Source organism: Ovis canadensis, chromosome 6, assembly GCF_042477335.2.
Source record: "Ovis canadensis isolate MfBH-ARS-UI-01 breed Bighorn chromosome 6, ARS-UI_OviCan_v2, whole genome shotgun sequence".
NCBI classification, from domain to species: Eukaryota; Metazoa; Chordata; class Mammalia; order Artiodactyla; family Bovidae; genus Ovis; species Ovis canadensis.
In genome coordinates, this window is record NC_091250.1 from 76,908,296 (window position 1) to 76,930,738 (window position 22,443).

The following is a 22,443-nucleotide window of genomic DNA, read 5'->3' on the forward strand; positions in this document are numbered from 1 at the left end:
TGAGAGGGAATGTTGAGTTTTGCTAGGAGTGTGGGAAGTTTGCTGGTCGAATATAGCATGAACTTATGCTCTTAAATTTAAATGAGAAGTTCCCCCAGATTAATTAGACATTACAGTGGTGGGATTGCTTTTCTGGGACAGTTAGTAATTCTGTTCTTGTTTCTCTTTTGCCGCACTTTTAATGTTGAGTGTTTCTAAAAGTATTCAGTCCCTCAGTTGTGTCCGACTCTTTTGTGACCCCATGGACTGTACCCTGCTAGGCTCCTCTGTCCATGGGATTTCTCAGGGAAGAATACTAGAGTGGGTTTCTGTTTCCTTCTCTGAGAGATCTTCCTGCCCCAGAGATTAAACCCACGTCTCCTGCACTGGAAGGTGGATTCTTTACCACTGAGCCACTTGGGAAGCCCGTTTTATAAGTCCCTTCATAAAGGCCCTTCCCTGACTCATTCTGGTTCCTGTACCTGTCAGACCACAGGCCCTTTGCACATGCTATTGAACAGCTCTCTGTTGCTGTTCTTTGGAGAAGCAGCAGTGTGGGAGCCACCCTGATCCCGTAACAGAGGCACACAGGGCTCAGTCAAGCACAGTAGATTAATTACAGGAACAAATCCCAAGGTTCTACAGTCAGGCATGTGTACATTTTCTACCTTTACACTCTGCCCTCCGACCATTTCGTTGTCCATTTGGCAGGTCACCCTGCCCTTGACCGGATAGATTTTTTTCCCAACAGAAGGTAAAGGAAAAGTTGAAGAAACCAGACAATATAAGACCTAAACTTCCTACACCAACTAATCTCTCTTGTTCAACGCTTCTAACCCTTTGGGGAAGAAAGCTTTACCCATCTTGTATGGAATCATAAACAGAAGAGAAGGGAGTTTTGTTTGTTGGTTTTGGAGTTTTACTAAACCTCCCTCAAAAAATTATTTGTTCTCAGTAATTACTTATTTTCTTATCTTTACAATGAGCAACATAAAAAGAAAATAGCCTAGTCCCTCTTACTGCCAGGCACTTTCCACTTTAATAGTAGTTACCCTGCTTCAGTTGCTAATGGCAAAGAGAAGATGGATTGAACAATGTTACAACTGGTTACATTGTCCCAAAAGTATCTTGTTTCAGGAGAAGCAAAATTAGATGATCTGAAAGAAATTGTGTTATTTCAGGAGTTTATACAGTATAACCAGGAAAGTACCCAACAAAATGTGGCCTTGTGGACTTTTTTCTGGAAACCATCGTGACCCTGGGAAGCCTCAGGATGAAGGTCTCAACTCATGGGAGAGCCTGAGAGCCTCTCACTCAGGAAGAAAGCCGCCTAGTTAGGAGCGAGCTCTAGTTCGTTAGACCCCAGCGGTTCTGAAGAGGTTATAGCAATTATTTACCTTGTTTCTTGGTGGCTCAGTCGGTAGAGATTCTGTCTGCAGTGCATAAGACCTGAGTTTGATTCATTCCCCTGGAGAAGGAAATGACAACCCTCTCCAGTATTCTTGCCTGGAAAATCCCATGGACAGAGGAGCCTGGAGGGCTGCAGTCCACAGGGTCACAACAGTCAGACACGACTTAGTGCTAAACCACCACCTAGTACTTGAGCTTTGAATTAGCTATGACAGGGGTGTTACATTATTTTCTGGGTAGATAACTCCATGTATATACCTATTAGGCTACAAGCCAAGTTGTTAGCTGCCCTACATGAAACTTTGGCTAAAACACACTTCATACTCGCTAATAATTTATGACACATAAAGTTTTCCATTCAGCATATGTTATCCTAAGAGGTATTTTGAAAGAATCTCTTCTCCAGTAAACCTACTCCTCATTTTCCTTCCTTCTCCATATTCCAAGAAAAGCACTTCTTGACTGTGTTTCAGCCAGTATATTCCCTCTGAGACGGTAGAATTCATTGGTCATGACAAAAATATGGTGACCAGCTTAAAACAGGGGGCTGCACTTCACAGCCTCCCAGGGCTTTTTCCCAGCTTGGACTTGATTTGCTGTTTCTAATTCATTTGCCCTGCTCCATGGGGCTGTCAAAGGAATAGTGTTCTTCCTTTTAAATAGTGTCTTTCTTCCCAAAACTGCATTCCCCACAGATACACTCTTTACAGAGGAGTAGCCTCCCCCACCACTAAAATGCCACAGTTCCTCCAGGGCGAGCTGGAACCATTCAAAGGGCATCGCAGCAGTAGGCAGGAGCATTAATTCAGGCCAGGAGGCCAAGCAGCAGAGAAGGGTGGCCCCTGGGCTCCAGTGGGCAACAGGGCGCAAGTCTGCATCTTGGCTCAGCATGGCCACGTTTGTATATTACGTCCTCTCTTCTGTTTCCTCCCGCCTCATCTTTCTTGTTTGAAACTCTTAGGACCATGGACTGTTACTTTAGAAATAGATCCTAAATTAAGTTTGGCTTGTTATTAATTTTTAAATACTCTGGTTATATCAATCGATGCCAACAAACTCCAGATCACGTTCAGCTGAATCACCTTTAAGGTAAAGAAATCGCGATAGCCATTGTCATGCCAGGGACTGGCTGTTACTTGGTAAGCATGAAGGAATGAATGACCTGCTTTGTGCCCGACTTTTTTAAAATTGCTTTTATTTATTTATTTATTTTTGGATCTCCTGGGTCTTTGCTGTTGCTCAGGCTCTCTCTAGTTGCAGAGAGCTGGGCTACCCTCTAGCTGCAGTATACAGGCTTCTCATTGTGTGGCTTCTCTTATTGCGGAGCACAGGGTCTAGGTCGTGTGGGCTTCAGTAGTTGCAGCACGTGGGCTCAATCGCTGTGGCTCCCAGGCTCTAGAGCGTAGGCTCAGCAGTTGTGGTCCACAGGCTTAATTGGTCTGCAGCTTGTGGGATCTTCCCAGGTCAGAGATTGAACCCGTGTCTCCTGCATTGGCAGGCGGGTTCTTTACCACTGAGCCACCAGGGAAATCCCTGTGTGAAAGCACTTAACATAAAGCAACTGGGAAAGTATAGAAGATAATATTTAATGAAGTGCTAGGTGATAGGGATACAACAACAACAATAGGGAGAGAAGGCTAGAGGGATATAAGGTGGCAGAGAAAAAGTAAGATCATTATCGGTCAGGGTTAGTCTAGCTGGGAAGGTTTCATATGAGACTTTGATTTTGAAATTGGTGGGATTTGCACTGGAGTTGAGAGGGGAAACAAGCTGTGCTCCATAGTGGGAGAAGCAGAAGCAAAGGCGTGGGCAGCATGGTCCTCCATAAGAGGACCACAGAGGGATCACAGGGCGAAGAGCTGATGAAAGTGACTAGGTGCTGTACATGCAGCCAGAGAAGCTGGGGCTCCCATGACCCCTCCTGATTATCCCTGAGATATTTCCCAATGGAAATCTGACTCTCACTTTATTTTTTGAATTTAAAAACACTGGCTCCTCTAAGAAAATCATATCATAGCATGAATACTAGACTCTTAGAATCCAGGACTGGAAAAGAATTTGGAAGATCTTCTAATCTAAGGTCTTACAGAGAAATGTCTCAAAAGATGTTCTATGTCTCCCTTAAAGATAATTCAGTGTTTTCTTGATCCATTGTGAATTATACTTACAATTGAATCTCTTCCTGCCTTGATGGTGCCAAAAACGACCCTTCCTTAAAATACCTTAAGTACCCCATGCACTAAGTCAAAGTTCAAACTCCACCTGAACCTCAGTTTATATTTAAAATAAGGATGGTAACAGTATAGGCATCCAGTGGTTATCATGAGAATTCATGTGTATAGGGCACTTAACATGATGCCACAGTGACTCACAGAGGTGCCCTTAAGTTAGTTTTGACATTGTCATTCAACAAATGGGAGAAAGAAAGTTACCATATATTTTTCATAAGCCTGGAAGGGTGATAGGTACAAAGTTTTTCAGGTTAGAGTCAAGTCATCAAAATCACCATCTTAAACATATGTGAATTTCAAACACAGGAGGCGAGTTCCTTGTCGGCTTCCAACTCAGCCCGCCAGTAGCTTCAGCTGTAATTCTCTAGGAGACTGGCAGACCTGAACAGCTTTTTCCAAAAGACGATTGCCCTGGCAGGTGTTCACTGGCTTCTCCCTGCAGCCCTTTTTTGCTTCTCCTGTTATTCACTCTTTCCCAAGTCTGGCTTCCTCTGCCACCGAGACTCCCAGGCCTCCCACTGTGTCAGCGCCCTCTTGACAGCTCATCCTAACCAACGTCCTGCACACCCTCCCCACAGGCGGGCACCCTCCCACCAGATTTGTGGCAGTTCTGCCTCATGGACCAACTGCCAGACTCAGCTCTCAGGTATCTAAACGACTTCATCTGGGTTTCTCAAACTAAGAAACAAGATAGATCTGTTATTTTCACCGTGACAAAGCTCTTGGCCTTCTTCTGGAAAATTCAGTACTTGACTACTGTTTTCTGATCCAGGAAAACAATCAGATCTTTCTTGAAACATTTCATTTTGCAGTGAGAGCAGGGTGAAGGCATTTGAGTAGGTGCTGTTTTCCTTAAACTGTGACCAACTGCAGATTCCTTTTAGATGTCAAATGTCACAAACATTTCTCCAGAAGCTGTTTTTCTCCATCTAGAAGTAGTTGCAAGAGCATTAGATTTAAAGCTCTTTTTAAGTCATTAAAGTTATTAGGGTATAGAAGTGTTTCCAGGCTTTAAGAAAGTATACATTAGGGAAAATTTAAAAAAAAATCAAACCTAGCCCATCTGACCTGGATAATTTTTGGTCTGGAATGTTTAAAGCAAAAAGAAAAAGCTTAACAAATGGAAAGGCTGATTCTCCATGTAGATCTTCTTTCGTCCAGTGAAAATGGATCTTTGGTAACATAAAAGCGAGAGGGGAAAACACGTGCGTGGCATATGTGGCACCTGGGTCCTGGTGCCAAGACATAAATAAACTGACTTTCCAGGCTTGTGTCCAGATAAATTATTCAAGACTGGAGCCGGGAAATCCATCAGAGTCACTGAATAGTAGCTCAGGGAGGGAACACCTTGGACATTGCGTCTTCTGACACAGAGAGGATGCACGGTTGTTCCAAGCTCGGGCACCTCTTCCGTCCTAGGAGAAGGACCACTCGAGCCCTGGGTCTCAGGACCATCCTTCCTCCACTGCATTGTATTTCCAGTTCATCCCACAGAGCCGCTCTCTGGGCTGGTCCCCCAGTAAGCTTCTTATTAAAACAAGCAGTCTGATGTCAGATAAATCTGTGGCCAGACCATGTCCCTCTCAAGCCAGGAAACTGCCACCTCCCACCCGTGGCCGCAGGGCTCCGTCTGACACCAGAGCCAGCTTGGATGGTGTTCTCAGTCAAGGGGAAGCCAACTTCTGGCTTAGGCTCCTGCAACCTTTCTGTGCTCTCATTCATTTGTGTCTAGGGAATCTGTTTTTATTTACTTGTTTTCATCCTTGAGACGGTTTTACCGATTGGAGAAGGGAAGGCTTCTCCTCTGCTCAGCTGGAACCAAAGGGAAGTGTGGGTCGTAAAACAGTTTCCAGCAAGGCGGATGTGTTTCAGGCAAGTCTGAGTCTATCAGCACTGGTTAAAACTGTCAGTTTTGAACTCATTTCCTTTGAAGTAATGATGTGAGTACAACATTACCAAGCCTTCAGGATGGAGTATCCTGGCAGGAGTTAAGCTGGCTTTGGGGATCTCCCTTGAGTACCTAGGGCCTCCCTGGTGGCTTAGGCCGTAAAGAATCTGCCTGTAAGGCAAGAGACCCGGATTCGATCCCAGGGTCAGGAAGATCCCCTGGAGAAGGAAATGGCAATCCACTCCAGTATTCTTGCCTGGAGAAGTCCATGGACAGAGGAACCTGGTGGGCTACAGTCCACAGGGTCACAAAGAATCAGACACGACTGAAAGACTAACCCATCTTGAGTACCTATAGTCTGTCTGCTGCTGCTGCTGCTAAGTCGCTTCAGTCGTGTCTGACTCTATGCGACCCCATAGACTGGACTATGCAGCCCCCCAGGCTCCGCCATCCCTGGGATTCTCCAGGCAAGAACACTGGAGTGGGTTGCCATTTCCTTCTCCAATGCATGAAAGTGAAAAGTGAAAGTGAAGTCACACAGTCGTGTCCAACTCTTAGCGACCCCATGGACTACAGTGCACCAGGCTCCTCCGTCCATGAGATCTTCCAGGCAGGAGTACTGGAGTGGGGTGCCATAGTCTGTCTACATGTATATATATGGACTTCCCTGGTGGCTCAGTCGGTAAAGCGTCTGTCTACAATGCGGGAGACCCGGGTTCAATCCCTGGGTTGGGAAGATCTCCTGGAGAAGGAAATGGCAATCCACTCCAGTACTACTGCCTGGAAAACCCCATGGACAGAGGAGCCTGGTAGGTGACTGTTATATTGCAGAATTTGGAAAACTGTAAAGAAAATATAAACTAGCTATTACTCCAGCCACTCAGAAATTAAGATTCTTTAAAAATATGCCCTCCTCTTTTTCTCAGTGTATATAAAATATTTTGTGGGGCTCATAGTTCAACATGTGATGCCATTTGCTTTTTCTCTTAATTTATCCTGAATATTTTGTTAGTAACAGCCTGATTTTTATGACTAATATGCACTTAAACCAAGCTTGAGAGTATAAATCCTATAAATAATGCATCTAACATGTGCTTCCCTGACATAGATTGCATGTCTACTCTGTGCCAGATACTGTGCTGGGCCCTGCCCCCCTCAGAAGCTGGACTGGATGAAAAACCCTGAGACAAGGTGATGGCTGGGAGTGGTTCAGTCTCAAGCCACCCTGGGAAGTGGAGAGTTGGCTAAACTGGCCCCCTTTTCTGAGAGGTTCCAGAGAGTTCTCATCTTTTGCATAATAAATGGGTGAGAGGTACAATGAAAAGAATGAGGTAGAATGGATGAGAAGGAAAAGATGTGGAAAAGGCAGTTTGAATCATTTCAGCAATAAACTTGAGACCCTCAGGTTCTGGATTGCTTCTTATGGCTCAATACCTTTTAACGTGCATGCGTGCGAAGTCACTTCAGCTATGTCTAACTCTGTGCGACCCTGTGGACTGTAGCCCACCAGGCTCCTCTGTCCATGGGATTCTCCAGGCAAAAATACTGGAGTGGGCTGCCATGCCCTCCTCCAGGGGATCTTCCCGACCTGGGGATTGAACCTGCTAAATACTGGGGACAACTTGGATGTGGGTGTGACTCCAAGCCCAGAGGATGGAGAATCGAGGTGGCCAGCACAGGGCAGGGTTCCACCTCCCCTGCCTACTAGCTGAGTGACTCCAGGTAGGTCACTTTGCCTCCTGGGCCTTAGCTTCCTCACCTGTATAAAGGGAATCATACCTGTAGATACCTCTGTAGGCTTGCTCTGAGGACCAAGGAAGATAATCCATGTCAAGTGCTAACACATGGAAAATCCAGTAAATATTGATTGTGGCTACAGTGACAACAGTGTGGAATCTTTAAAGCACCATTTTAAGGGAAGATAAATTGGGTCATCTGAGCGTTCAGTATTTGAGTGTTAAGCCACATAGAATTTGCATCCAGAAATGTGAGCATCCCTTTTTATATATTTATTTATTTATTGGGCTGCACGGGGTCTTAGTTGTGGCATGCAGGATCTTCGATCTTCACTGCAGCGTGCGAACTCTCATTTGCAGCATGTTGGGGGGGGGGATCTAGTTCCCTGACCAGGGGTTCAGCCTGGGCCCCCTGCATTGGGAGTACAGAGTCTTAGCCACTGCATCACCAGGGAATTCCCACGTAAGCATTCTTGAAAGTCGAAGTTCTGCATTAGTCATGCGTAAGTAAAATATTACTGGGGTGAGGTGTGCTAGTAAGATAACCCTTAGTGAAGAAGTGCTTGAGGACTTTGTCTCCTTGGCATCATAGCATCACAAATGTACCTAAAGGTCTTAATGGATTATCGTATTTCATTGGTTCCAAGGGGCATATTTGCCACATTTGAGCATCTCTAAGTCAGGATATGTCTTATTGACGTAAGATGCATCTAACTTTTTAGATTCCATATATAACTGACATCATGCAATATTTGTCTTTCTGTGCCTGGCTTATTTCATTCAGCATAATGTTCTCCAGGTTCTTCCATATTGTCACAAATGGCAGGATTTTCTTCTTTTTTAAGGCTCAATAATGTCCCACTATATATGTGTGTAAAATATTAATATTTGTGTACATATACAAACTATATGTGTGTATAATATTCATATTTATATATCTGAATATATGAATAATATATAGACACTCATGTTTTCTTTATCTGTTCATCCATCTACACTTATTTCCATATCTTGATTATTGTCAATAATGCTGTAGTGAACATGGAAATAAGATATATCTTCGAGATACTGATTTCATTTCCTTTGGGTACCTTTACTTTACCCAGAAGTAAAATTGCTGAATCATAGGATCATTCTAGTTTTAATTTTGAAACCCCCTCCAATGTTTTCCATAATTGCTGTACCAATTTACATGCCCACCATCAGTGTACAGTGGTTCCCTTTACTGCACATTCTCAGCAACACTTTTCATCTTTTGACCTTTTTGATAGTAATGATCCCTAATAGGTGTGAGGTGATGTCTTACTGTGGTTTGGACTTAATGATTAGTGAAGCTGAGCATCTTTTCATATTCCTGACTTCAGCTGGCCATTTGTTATATCTTTGGAAAACTGTCATTCATGTCCTTTTGCTATTTCTTAAATTGGGTTATGGGGGGGGTGCTGTTGAGTTGTTAGAGTTCCTTATATATTTTGGATATCAATCCCCTATTGGATGTAAGATTAGTAAATATTTTCTTCCATTCTATAGATTGACCTTTTGTTTTATTCTTCCCTTTGCTGTGCAGAAACTTTTTAGTTTGATGTAGTCCCACTTTTTATTTTTGCTTTTATTGCCTGCGCTTTTGGTGTCAAATCTAAAAAATCATTGCCAACACCAGTTCCAGGGAGGTTTCCCCCTGTTTTCTTCCAGGAGTTTTGTGGCTTCAGGTCTTACTTTTAAGTCTTTAATCCATTTAGTCATTGATTTTGGTGTATGGTGTAAAATTTCATTGTTTGGCATGTCAATATCCAGTGTTTCCAACACCATTTATTGAAAAGACTGTCCTTTACCCATTTTGTTTTCTTGGTGTCTCTGTCAAAAATGAGTTGACTGTAAAAGTGTGGGTTGATTTCTGGGTTCTCTGTTCTATTCCATTGATCTTTGTGTCTGCTTTTATGCCAGTACCAAACTGTTTTGATTGATGTAGCTTGGTAATATAGTTTGAAATCAAGACATGTGATGCTTCCAGCTTTCTTCTTCTTATTCAAGATTGCTTTAGCTATTTTGGGTCCTTTGTATTTCCATATGAATTTTATAGTTGTTTTTTCCTATTTCTGTGAAAAATACAGAAATGCAAGACTCTGTTAGAATTTTGATAGAGATTGCATTAAATCTATAGATTGCTTTGGGTAATGTGGATATTTTAATAATATTATTTTTTCCAATTGATGAATACAAGAAAATTTTCCATTTATTTGTGTCTTCAATTTCTTTCATCAATGTTTTATCATTTTCAGTGCACATATCTTCTACCTTTTGGTTAAATTTATTCCTAAGTATTTTATTTTTTTGATGCTATTGTAAGTAGGATTTTTTAAAATTTAATTTTTGTATAGTTCTGTACTGATTTTGTATCCTGCGACTTTACTGACTCCATTTTTAGTTTTAACATTTTGAGGGAGTGGGGAAGTCTTTAGGGTTTTCAGTATACAGGATCATTTCGTCTGCAAACAGGAACAATTTTACTTCTTTATTCCCAATTTTCATGTCTTTTCTTTCTTTTTCTTGCCTAGTTGTTCTGGCTAGATCTTCCAGTACTGTGTTGAATAGAAGTAGTGAGAGTGGGCAGCCTTGGCTTGCTCTGATCATAGAGGAAAAGCTTTCAGCTTTTTTCCATTAAGTATGATGTAAGTTATGAGCTTTTGAGTTATGGCCTTTATTATGTTGAGGTACATCCTTCTATGGGCTTCCCCTGGTGACTCAGTGATAAAGAATCTGCCTACAGTGCAGGAGATGCAGGTTTGATCCCTGGGTCGGTAAGATCCTCTGGAGAGGGAAATGGCAATGCTCTCTAGTATTCTTACCTGAAATATCCTATGGACAGAGAGGAGTCTGGCAGGCTACAGTCCATGGGATCATAAAAGTCAGACATAAACTGAGCAACTGAACAGCATGCTTCTATACCTAATTTGTTGAGAGTTTTTATCATGAAAGCATGTTGAGTTTTGTCAAGTGCTTTTTCTGTTGAGATGATCATATGATTTTTATCTTCGTTGTATTAACATGATGTATCACGTTTATCAACTTGCATATGTTGAACCATTCTTACATCTTTGCATAAATTTTCTTTATTTTTAAAGAATTAAGTAACACTTTCCACCAAAGCATTAACTTTAAATGGCTTTCATTTTTTGTAACTTGAAAGAGAAACTTTGATTTATGAGTAAAATATGTATACTTGTGAGAGACCAATAAATTCATAGGTTTTTGAGACCCCACAGCAGTATTTTACAAAGTATTTAATAATGCCTTTTCTGAAACCAGTTTTATTCTTTCTCTTAAAAACCTCTTAAAATTTATAAAATATTCATACACACTTAAAAATTGAACTTAAGCCCTTTACAATAAGACACTGTTACTAAAAAGCACCATAGTCTTTAACTTATTCTCGTTGGTTATTGAGGGATATTCTAGCCCACATTTAATTCAGACTTTTATTTATTTTTCATTTACTGTAATATCACTGGGGGAATTTTGGAATTCGCTCTAGAGTCAACTGGCTGAAGGTAATTTAAAGTTACACTGATTTTGTTTTCTCATTACAGAAGCAATACATGACATAGTAATCATGGAACACTTTGGAATACAGAAAATACATTTTAAAAGAAGAAAAAGTCATCCAAAATTTAAGAACATTAAAAATAATCACTATTAACATTTTAGCGTATTTCCTTACTGTCTTCTTATATAATTTTCATACACTTACTAGCAAGTATGTCTGTGCATACACATAGCATATATAAAATCTTACATATGTAGGCATCATACTATATGTACACATCACATTTTCTTAACATTAGATAGTATTTTCACATATCATTAACTATTGCTTAGCACTTTTACAACTACACACTGTTTCCTTTTACAGATATACAGTAATTCATTCAACCATTTGCCAACTGTTGGTCATTTAGGTTGTTTCACATTCTTTTAAGGTTATTAATTCCATCAAGCATAAAAACTGATACAATTGAGGTACTAATGAGGGAGAGGAGCATCATGGTGATGTGCCAGGTGGTTAGACAACAAATCGAAGAGTCACCTTAATGGAAGAACAAGGAACCTTGGGCCCTGGTTGTAGAAACAGGAGGAGATGCACATGAAGACTATTGTGTTAGACTTGACAAAAGATGGACCCTTTTGAAGTATGAGTCAAGAAACACTTCAAAGATTAGTTTGTATGTTGGGGGAAACAAATGCCATAAACAGAAAGTATCAGATTTGGAGGATGAGCATCATTTACCATGATGCTGATGGTCAGCTCAGCTGAACTGAAGCTCTAATGGACTCTCGGGACTGGAGATGAAAGTACAAGTCATAAAGGGATAGAGAATGTTGCGATGAATTCATGGGAAAATTGGATGCATTTGAAGGTGATCCTGATGGAGGCAAATAGTTGAAGTTTTTAGGAATGACCCATATTTTAAAGGAATAACCAGTAAAAGAAGAGGAGGAAGGGAAGGAAGGAGAGAGAGAATGGGGATCAGAACTTGGGTAACAGAGAGTTGCTGAGAGCCCAGGAAGGGAGAGAACTCTGGGAATAAAATGCACAGTGCTAAGTGCCACTGGTGTCTGTGCTGAAGGCAAGCTACTGAGAGGTTAATTGCAACCTTGAAATATTTTTTTTTCACTGATGATATGACCCTAAGCCAACTTTAAAGGCATTTGGGAGCAAGTGGGTAGAATCTACGATTTTGAGAATTCGGTGGTGAAAGGAAGGGAAAAGTGGGGATGTGCATTGGAGGCAGTCAGAGAGGCTGGAGTAAGTGGGTGTGTGTGCTTTCACGATGCGCTGCCGCTTCAGCACTTCTGTTCTCCTTTGCGGAACGTCTCCGGACAAAACCAGCCTTTCACGTGAAGCTGCCTTGGAAATAGAAGAGTCTGAATTCATATAGGCAGCTTGCCTTGTTGGCCTAAAGATTACTACTTGAAAAAACAGAAAGGAATCCTTCACGCTTTAGAACCTTCAAAGGGATAATTTATTCAAGGTGGGAAAATCTTTCTTTTTTAGGCAACCACTGAAGAAACTGAAGCCAACAGTCAAGAAGATGAAAATGATGGTGAAGAAACAGGAAAAGGGAATACAGAAGTTGCCCCATCAGGTTTGTTTTCATAACAGACTAGGTTTAAAGATAAATCATAACTCTTAAACTATATTGAAAATAAAAAGGGTAATGAATGAGGCAAGTCTCTAACTGGTGTGGTTGTCCTGCCACCTAGTGGCATCCTGGGGGAATGATTTATCTTGTGAAAAAGCAAGGCTTTATGCATCTTTGCTTCCTTCTTTTGTTTTTGAAAGTTCATCTCCATCATTACAAAGAGATTATATTTCTCAAAATAAGTAATGCTAAAAACAATGTTATATTTAACACAGTAATACCAATAGATACAACAGATCTAAAATATATCATAAAAATAGATCCTGAAACAGCAAAACTGGTGAATAATTTGAAAGAATAAGATAATGTAGCAAATATGAATCATAAGTTCAAATAGAGACTCACTCTTCCTAAAGCAGTATTTCTCAGTATTTTAAACACATTTTTCTTTTGATAAAACATGAAAACATCTCATCCTCCTTTAACACCAAATTATTTTTAAACAGCATCTTAAAATAAATGAAATGTCATTACTAAACATTTTAGCATATACTTTTTCCAACTAGACTGTACCTCCACACTTCAGTATGCCCCTTCAGATGGTGACTTTTTCACCCACTTTATATATTCAAGAACACAACTTTCATTGCATTATATAAACTACACAACCCTTAACACATTCCAGTTACAAAAACTTGGTGTTGAAAAGGAGTATTGAAATACAAAAGGAAGAGTCAGGTTGCCACTCATTTGGATAGAAATTTAGATAGAAATTATCTGTAAATGTTCTCCTATCCAACCCACCTCTCTTAATATTCTATGTCAGCATTTTGTTTCATGTAGTGTTATTCATATGTAAACTGGGACTCTTATTCAGAACTTAGGTTTTCATAATGGTATTCTTTGATATATGTTGCTTGATTTTTTAAATACCATGAAAAAGCCTAGACAATCCTAGCATCCGAGGCTCTTCTGTACCTCTTACCGCACTGTGATCCAGCTCCAGGTTGCCCGGGACAAGATATGTACCCAGTGTGCATGTGGTATGGCAGAACGGAGCCTTTATAGAGTGTTCATCTCCTTTATGTTTCTGAATGTAACTCCATTTCAGAGCCACAGCTTTTTACAACAACCGTGACCAGATCCAGCCCGACCGTGGCCTTTGTGGAGCTTGCGCCCAGCCCTCAGCTGAAGCATGAGGAGCCAGAAGAGAAAGAGCAGAAGCAGCCAGAAAATGAAATGAGTGGCAAGGTGGAGCTGGTGCTGTCACAAAAGGTGAGGTGGACCGAAGCCGATACGCCCGCAGTTCTCGCGGCTTCTCGCGGCTTCACGCTGCTGCCGGCTGCTGCCGCGGCACCACTTCACAATGAAGGTTCATTTTCTCTCCCGATCTTTTTTCCTATCTTTTAAATGTATACTTTTCTAAAGACAAATATAATACATGTTCATTGGAAAAAAAAATTAGTGTATGTAGAAAGATGTCTGTATAGTCCATTTGGGCTGCTATAACAGAAACCCATAGTCCGGGTGGCTTATAAACAACAGAAATGTTTCTCTCAGTTCTAGAGCTGGGAGGTCCGAGATCAAGGCACCCGCCGATTTGGTGTCTGGTGAGAATCCGCTTCCTGGTTCATAGGCGGCCATCCTTTTGCTATATCTTCACTTGGCAGAAGGGGCAAGAGAGCGCTCGAGTCCCTTCTATAAGGACTATGAAATAATTGTTTTCAAGGGTTCTTAACTCTGTGTGTGTGTACATTCACGCACCATGGACCCTTTGTCTATCTGGCAAACAGTGTTCTCAGAATAATATTGTTTAAACCATAAAATGAACAGGATTACCAGGTTTTCCTTGGTATCAAGTGGTACAAAGTACATATAATCACAAGAATTCTTCTCTGTGGACCCCAGCTTAAGAATTTCAGCTAGTTGATTAGCAAATGGAATAATGGTCTTTGGACCGAATGCTTTTCACACCGTGTGAATTTCTCCTTTCCCTATCTCACAGTTATCTTTTAGAGAAAGAAGGCAAGATGATGACAGTGGTTGCAATAGCTTTTATTTTCTGACTTCCTTTGAGAGTGTTGCTTTTATAAATCCAAGTAGCAATGCACACAGGCTGACCTTTTACATAGTGGTTATTTTGAGCATTTCTGCTGATGATTAACTATTTCACTTACAGTCAGGCTTTATCTGACACAGGTTTGTGTCAAGACTCCACTATGGGGAAAATGGTATGAGGTTAAGATTTGAGGGTTGTCAACTTTGGTAAGTCTTGGTCTTAAGTTTTGCTGCATGTTTAACATGGAAGTTCATTTGGACACTTGCTTGACCTCCATAATACAGAATGACTCACTGTATTGTCCTCAGGATTCCACTAGGGTTGAATGTATTAGAGTCATCAAGAAAAATAAAATCCTACTGAGAAGAAATTCTAGACATTGAATCGTCCTGAGGACCAAACAAGAGATAAGCCTATGATGAAACGAGTGCCCTAGACCCTCACTGACCCACTGGCCATCCAATTAATCTCTTCAAGGCCACCAGCCAATGAATCAGAGAAGGTCCTGTAAGAGCTGAAAGGACATGAACTAACACAGCCACGCTTCTCATGCCAATCTCTGACTCTTAATATTAGCTGTCAGTGTGGTTATCTGTTCCGTCAGCAATCAGTTGATTAGAAGCAACAAATCGGAAGGAGGTGTTCTACCAAAGGCCATTCAATAGCAATAACCAGAAACATCTATTTTTACAAACCAAACATAAAAATTTTTTAAGCCTGTAATTTTGGAACTATTTACCTTAAGGTTATGTGGGCTAACCAGCTTCAAAAATCCCTTAAGGGCAATGTCCCTGTGGCACTGTTTGATATCCGGTTATTTACAATAATACTTCTTCGTCAACAAGCACAGTATATTGTCTTTAATGTGCTTTGCACAACTTTGTAGGAAGTTACGTAGCATCTTAAGAATAATGCCCATTAGAAGGTAATATTACTTTAATATTTAACACTAACATAGTTAAAAAAAAATTAATCTTATGTGGAACGTCTTCCTGACATTACAAATTCAGTATTATCTAGTACCACGAAACTGTGGTGAATTCCAGTGAGAAAACAAGACAGAGTGATGCATAATCTCAAAGACAGAATGTTGTCTTCTGAGTCTGAAGAAAAGTGATCATCAAATTTGAAACAAAGTGATCATCAAATTTTTATGCTGTAGTTTGACTTCTATGAAAAACTGAACTCTGTATTAATGTAGAAAGCATGAAGGGGGTTTGGAGAAGGGACAACATTTTCTATTTATACTTTCAATGTTTGGGCTTGTTTACGTATGTAATGGCCGTGGACCCTTAAATTTTATTCCACCTGTGCTCTTGTTAATGGCCAGTACCTGTGATGTTTACATCTGTTGCCTGTGTTCCAGGTGGTAAAGCCAAAATCTCCCGAGCCAGAAGCAACCCTGACGTTTCCATTTCTAGACAAAATGCCTGAAACCAACCAGTCACCTTTGCCAAATCTCAATTCTCAAGGTAAAAAGAAGGAAATGTTTTGTTTTAGTTCTACATGTTCTGCTGGGCCCATTTGTAGTGAAATAGTCTTTATTATAAAGACAGATTCCTTTTTTTATGTTGATGTACCTTTAGCTATTGGGTTTTCCCAGAGTCCATGATGGCTGAATTAATAACATCAGAATGAGATCTGGGGCTACATTCTTTATTTGGCTTAACCAGGAACCCCAGCTGCTGGGACCATTTTGTCAGACACAGTAGGGCCTACACAAGTGTTTAATACCTGAAAATAGTTTGTATTGCCTCTAAAACGTTTTAAAAATTACAGGATAAAAAATCAGTAACATTAATAGTTTTATCATGTCAGCTTCATTAATTGTTAATTATTAATCTGTAGTCTTCTTAAAAATACTCATTTAATTTGAAAACAATTGACAATGATTTGACCATGATTTTGGAAGGAAGTCAGATTTCCTTACTCCATAATAGTTCCTGGATATGCATGATTACTGAGAAATCATTCATGATCATAGTTTAAATGTGTTACTCATAAGCAAAACTTTAATCTTTCCAAAAATCTTTAGGCCAAGAATATTTATATACACACACACACATATATACACCTATTGTACATATATATATAGACTGAGGATATATCTTAATATAAATCATTTGTTTGATACATTTGAATATATTTGGTATAATGTGGAGAGTGGTAGCCACAAAAAACATTGGGTGTTTAGGACCTGTGAAGGGGTTAGAATGACAGTGACTACTGCAAACTCCCCAGGGTTTTAGGCCCTGTTTACTTGTGAATTCACCCCCTTGGCTCTTTAGAAGCCCAGCTTGAATCCCTTTACCTTGGTAAGGACTGCATGTTCCCACGCCACTAAAAAGGAGCCCTAAGGATGTGAACAGTGAAGGGATGGGTCTTGAGGATCCGTGATTTGTAGGGACTGCTTCACAAGAGACAGACCACTGGCTTTACTGCTGTGATTTCTTTCTCTTTACCGGTGTGATGTGAAAATGGCTAGACTTCAGGAGGCAAAAACTATTAAGATTTCTTGTTTGTTTGTTTGTTTCTTTAATGTACTTTCCCTAGTATATTTTATAGATTTATCAATCCAGGCAAAGAAAGATTGTACAGGTCATTGTGACTGGGGATTTGTTACTTTTCTTTTCCACGCTGGGCAGCTGTTTGGCAGAATCTGAGTTGGCTTCCGTTAGTCTTTGTTGACGGCTGGGAAATAAGTTAGGCTCTAACTGCATAACAGGAAGTACTCGGGAGGGAATTAATTGGCACAGGTACTGACGATCACTAACTTCTTCTAAATGTGGAAACAAGTTTAATACTATCTGCAAAGCATTTGATTCAAATTTGTCAGCCCTCCTGTCCTGAAGGGAATGGACAAAAATAAATTCTCCCAACTGGGCCAAGAATTGTTCACATTTAGATTTTAATTCTGCCCTATCTCTAGCACTTTTTTGTACATAAGTAATATAAAGAGGAAATAGATATTTTAAGCCATATTAATTAGTTTTTCTGTCTTATGTATTTTTCTGTCTCATCTGTTGAAAGGCATTTCAGTTTTGTAAAATGTGCTGTTGAATTAAGGGACTTTACTTCATGCTTCATCTGAGGCGAATGATTAAAAAATAACATTCAGTAGCACTGGAGCATTTCCAAAATCATTCTTCAAGATGAGATTATATTTGTCGTACACGTGTTCCAAGTTCTTGTCTGGCTCATGGAACTGTAATTACAGCTGCAGGCTCTGACAGAAGGCCCACATTCAGATCCTGTCTCTTCTGGTTCTTATCTGTGTGATTTTACCCACTAAGTTCTTTCTAATCTCTGTCATCTGTAAACTGGAAATAATAATAGTTCAAACTTCATAGGGCCATTGGAAGAATTAGATAGGATAAACAAAAAAAGAGAGAGATAAAAAGCATTTAGCTTAATACCTGGCCCAGAATAAGCACTATAATATAATCTAGGAGCTGCAGAACAGTTGAATAGGAGTAGAAGTGTAAAGCAAGGTGCCAGGCAGAAATAAACCTTTCTCAGATGCTCTCCTGCAAAGAGGAGTGTTTGTATTATAGAGATATAGCTTAAGCAGTGATTTTCAAGCACGAGTATGTGACAGGGTCCTCTGTAGGACCGGTTAAAACACAGACCTCTGGGTTCCACCCCTGCCGTGTCTGATTCAGTGGGTCAGGCCTGGGGCCACAGTATTTGCATTTCTAGCAAGTTCCCCAAGTTGAGGCTGATGCCACAGACACAGGGATCATACTCTGGAAACCTCTGGCTTGAAGGATGTGTTTAAATTGTGCACCAAAGACATCACTGGTAGATGTAAAAGTAACAGTGATACTTGTTTGGTAAGTTCTTTCTTTGTATCTTTCAAGAAGCAAAAGGCCTCTAATCAATGTATTCTTCAAAGACATGATTTGTCTTTAATTTAGGGGGAAGTATAGGGCTCTGCCCAGATAGAAAAAGTCAGTGCACATGTAAGTGACTAGTCAGAGGCTGCACATCAAGTCCAGAGGAGCCTGTAGGGTTGGGATCAGGAGTCTGGGAGCCACACTTGATATTCTGTCCCCAGGACGTTGATGTCACCACCATCACCACTGAGTCCTCTGTCTCTCGGCTGATCAGACAGGCTACCACAGACCTACTGGAGGCCCTAGTGATGCTCCACAGATTTCCCTCCAACATACACAGTGCATAAATAGTCTCTAAATACTCCAAAAACATTCATGAAATGCATTTAAAGATGACAATTTCCTTTTCTCAACTGTCTCCCAACAGTAGAAAAATAGCTCAAATGGATGTTTCAGGGAAATATGTGCACATTTTAAAAACTGATGTCTTTATTTGCATCGAGAATGATGACAGATGAGCCCAGCACAAACGTTCAGGATGCAAATGCTTGCCTTGAGCTTCTGTCTGTTCGTTTCTACCCCATTAGAGATACACACATATACATCCTTTTGCTGCACGCATATGTAACTGCCACCACAGACTTCCATAGTAACCTTTATAAAGTGTATAAAAATAATTGAACTCATCTCTCCTGTCTTTTATACTTTTTTCTAGTGCTCTCCAAAAGCAATGTCAGCTATGCATTTTGCCCTTGCATAGCACATTCTCCCTCCATATTGAGATTCAGCACCTTAAAGTATGAGCCCCTAAAATCCAAACCAAAACCAAAGACAAACAATAGCATAAACTTGACCATCTATGGACTTTTGTCCACATCTTTGGGTTGTGTGACTGTTTTATTGTGATATTTAGATTCTTAAATACGGGTACTAACAAAGAACATCTATGATAGGGGTCCCCAACTGGGACTGCGGGGCACAGTGGGAGGTGAACAGCGGGCGAACAAGTGAAGCTTCACGTGTGTTTCCAGCTGCTCCCCATTGCCCACATTACTGCCTGATCAGTACTTGGGAGCACAGTTCTATTCAAGTCTCACCCCTGTTTTCATGGTTTTCTGTTTGTTCTGTTCTGCCATCTCATCTAGAGTCGCCTGGCACTGCCAGCATTCCGCTGAGAGTTCAGAACTCTTGGCGACGTTCCCAGTTTTTCTCCCAGTCAGGTAAAATGCATACTGGGGAGCTCTGTTTCTTTTGTGCAAAAATCCGTGTTGTGGGCAACCAATGCTATCTGGTACTTTTCTTCACTTCTGATTCCAGAGGGGGCGTGGAAGACTTGTTTCGGGCACACAGTTAAGCAGAGTTAATTCTTTTGATATCAGCACCAGTTAATACTAACATTGGGAGGAAAATTCATGGAATTGTACTTTGATTTTGAAAATCCAAAGAAACGATATTTACCTCTTTCTTTATGGTCCTCTTCTTTTTAAATAGAAATTAGAAGCACTTAGCAGGAACTGGTTGCAGTTCTCTTGTTAACTGTGTCTCCCTTTCTACCTCCTGATGACATCCAGCCCCTTTGCCCGCTCCTTCTCCACGTGAGACGGGGGGTGCTGTCAGTCAAGCCAGAGTGCAAGGTGCATTAAAAGCAGCACTCCGTGGGATAGATTTTGCTTCCTGTAGTCTAGTGCCTGGTGCTCATTGATGTAATCAATTGTATTATACTGGTTGTGACTTCTCTTGGTGATGGGTACAAGCTGCTTCAGAGGCCTGCTTTATTATGATTCTCTAGTGCTCTTGGCTTACCAAAAAAAAAGTTGGTTTGAAGCTGACATAGGAACCACACTTCACTGAAGAGGATCAAAAAAGAAAGACAATTAGAAGCTACTCACCTTGTGATCTTTTTCCCTTTCTTTCTGTACAGTGGATTCTCCAAGTAGTGAAAAGTCACCTGTAACTACACCTGTAAGTAACTCCTGTTAAGAAATAAGATCATGCATTTGGTGGATTTTAATTTATAAGCTATTTAATTCACTTAAGATTCAATCCAAAATAGGCTCCAAACTTTTGATTAGAAAAGAATATTTGTAAGTCATGTATAATGCTGTCAGTTGAATCATGAAGAAAGACATGGATTATCGTTTTGCAAAGTTGAAAACAAAATGGTGAGTCAGGAAAGTAAAATCAAAAAGAAACAACGTCAAGTCATCTCAGTTGTTTATATTTGTAAAAAGTAATAAAATATGTAACTTCTGTAGGCATTCAAAAATCATTTTTAAATTTTTTAATTAAAAAAAATTATTTTTCAAAACTTTTTTTCTCAATGGGACAGTACAGTAACACAGTGTGCTATAGGGCTCAGCCTGGACCATGTCTTTGTGACCCATGCTGTCTGAGTTATACTCCTCACAGTCAGTATCTTGAATAATATTAACTGTACATTTAGTTTTCAATTTTTTATTTTGATGAAATAAAAAAAAAGCTTTTGCTAATTAAAATGTCAAGACACATGACACTAAAAATTCCCTGCTCCCAAATTATGCCTGAACACTCTCTGTAGACCTGACTCTTCTCTGAGCTGAGTGTTTCTGGTGCTGGGCCTGTCACCCTTACTCAGTCTCTGAAAGTCCCATCGGATCTGGAGCCTTCCTCTTCGGGACAGTCAATGGTAACATTTCTGGAGCTACCCAGGTGTCACCACACAATCGTTGTTGTACCTTTGATTACAGACTTGCTAACCATATGACCCTGAAGGTGCTATATATCTTTTCTGAAACTTGTCTTCCTTGATCATACAATGAGATAGTAATACTTTCCTTTCAGGATGCTACGAGCTTCATTTGAAATAATTACAAACCTTTAGCATAGTGCTTGATACATGAGCGAATCCTTCCCGATGGCTGATCCAAGAGGCCCACCATAGCCAAAACTAATTCTTCTCTGTGGGTGACTTGTCTCACCTTAGGAATTCCTAAGTGCCTGTGCAGGATGGAGAAGGGTCGCGATCACCCAGTATAACATAATTCATTGATTTCCATTTTAATGACACAGGAACAACACTGTCAGATTGTTCTTGTCCCCCCTGGGCAGGGGTGGAAAGAAAGGGTGTCCTAAAGAGATACATTCTTATTTCTAAGGTGTAGAAAATAGAATAAGAAAGAGACAAGTTACTGATCTATATAAGTGAATTCCTTGAAAATGCTGACCTAAATTTGATGTTCTTTTGACTTTTTGTGGCCATCCCTACCATTTGCAGGACCCACAAGCATGAGTATCGGTTGAGGCCCACATTTCATGTCTATACATTAAAGCTATAAATTTTTATAAGGTTAAAAACCAAGCCATACTCATGGCCTGGCTCACATTCTCAGCCTGAAGATGCTTCATGACCAGACCAGCACTGTGCTCCTGGGTGGTAACCTGATCCACTGAGGGCAGGGGAGGATGGCAGGTGGGCTGACCCAGGTATCTTGGGCAGTCATTGAGGTGAGGTGAGGTGAAGTTGCTCAGTCGTATCCGACTCTTTGCGACCCTGTGGACTGTAACCTACTAGGCTTCTCCGTCCATGGGATTCTCCAGGCAAGAATACTGGAGTGGATTGCCATTTCCTTCTCCAGGGGATCTTCCCAACCCAGGGATCGAACCCGGGTCTCCCGCATTGGAGGCAGACGCTTTAACCTCTGAGCCACCAGGAAAGCCCCCTTGAAACCTTGGACGAGATTGATTCTGTCCTGCTCCGCAGGCAGCCGCCGCAGGTGGAGTCTGCTTGCCACCTATCAGCCCAGACTCTTTCCCCTCCTCCCTAGTCCCTGACCCTCACCTGATTCCTTCTCAGGATTCTGAGACAGTGCTATGTGGCTCCCAAAACCACCTCATCAGAACAGAGGGGAGTGAAGAAGCACAGTTACCGGGGAGACTTCATTTCCTCAGCACCTATTCTGGGTGACAAGGGAGGCCAACCTTAAATACAGCAGTCTGTCCACTTCGGCTGACTTTAGGGACCAGTTATGATTTTTCTTCCCCCTTGGACTCTCGATCTCATTCATCTTCCATGGCCCAGGTGCCCGCCTTGGTTTATGCATCCTGCTCCCATTATTTCGATTCACTCACTTGATTCCCCAAATCACACTCACACACACACACACAAAACCTGTTTAAAAGACCAA

General features: G+C 40.9%; 1 protein-coding gene across 33 annotated transcripts in view; it reads left to right on the top strand.

Annotated features, from left to right (window-relative positions):
- Window positions 1–22,443, top strand: part of LIMCH1 (LIM and calponin homology domains 1) — a 353,514-nt gene that overhangs the window by 308,830 nt on the left and 22,241 nt on the right. For 17 of the 33 annotated variants that reach the window (XM_069593986.1, XM_069593988.1, XM_069593987.1 and 14 more), the window contains 5 exons: window positions 12,298–12,388; window positions 13,497–13,660; window positions 15,811–15,916; window positions 19,426–19,500; window positions 20,202–20,242. In XM_069593986.1, the coding sequence (XP_069450087.1) occupies window positions 12,298–12,388; window positions 13,497–13,660; window positions 15,811–15,916; window positions 19,426–19,500; window positions 20,202–20,242 (477 nt within the window). The remainder of the gene's footprint in view (window positions 1–12,297; window positions 12,389–13,496; window positions 13,661–15,810; window positions 15,917–19,425; window positions 19,501–20,201; window positions 20,243–22,443) is intronic. The other 16 variants (XM_069593989.1, XM_069593991.1, XM_069593990.1 and 13 more) reach the window with 1 other exon arrangement.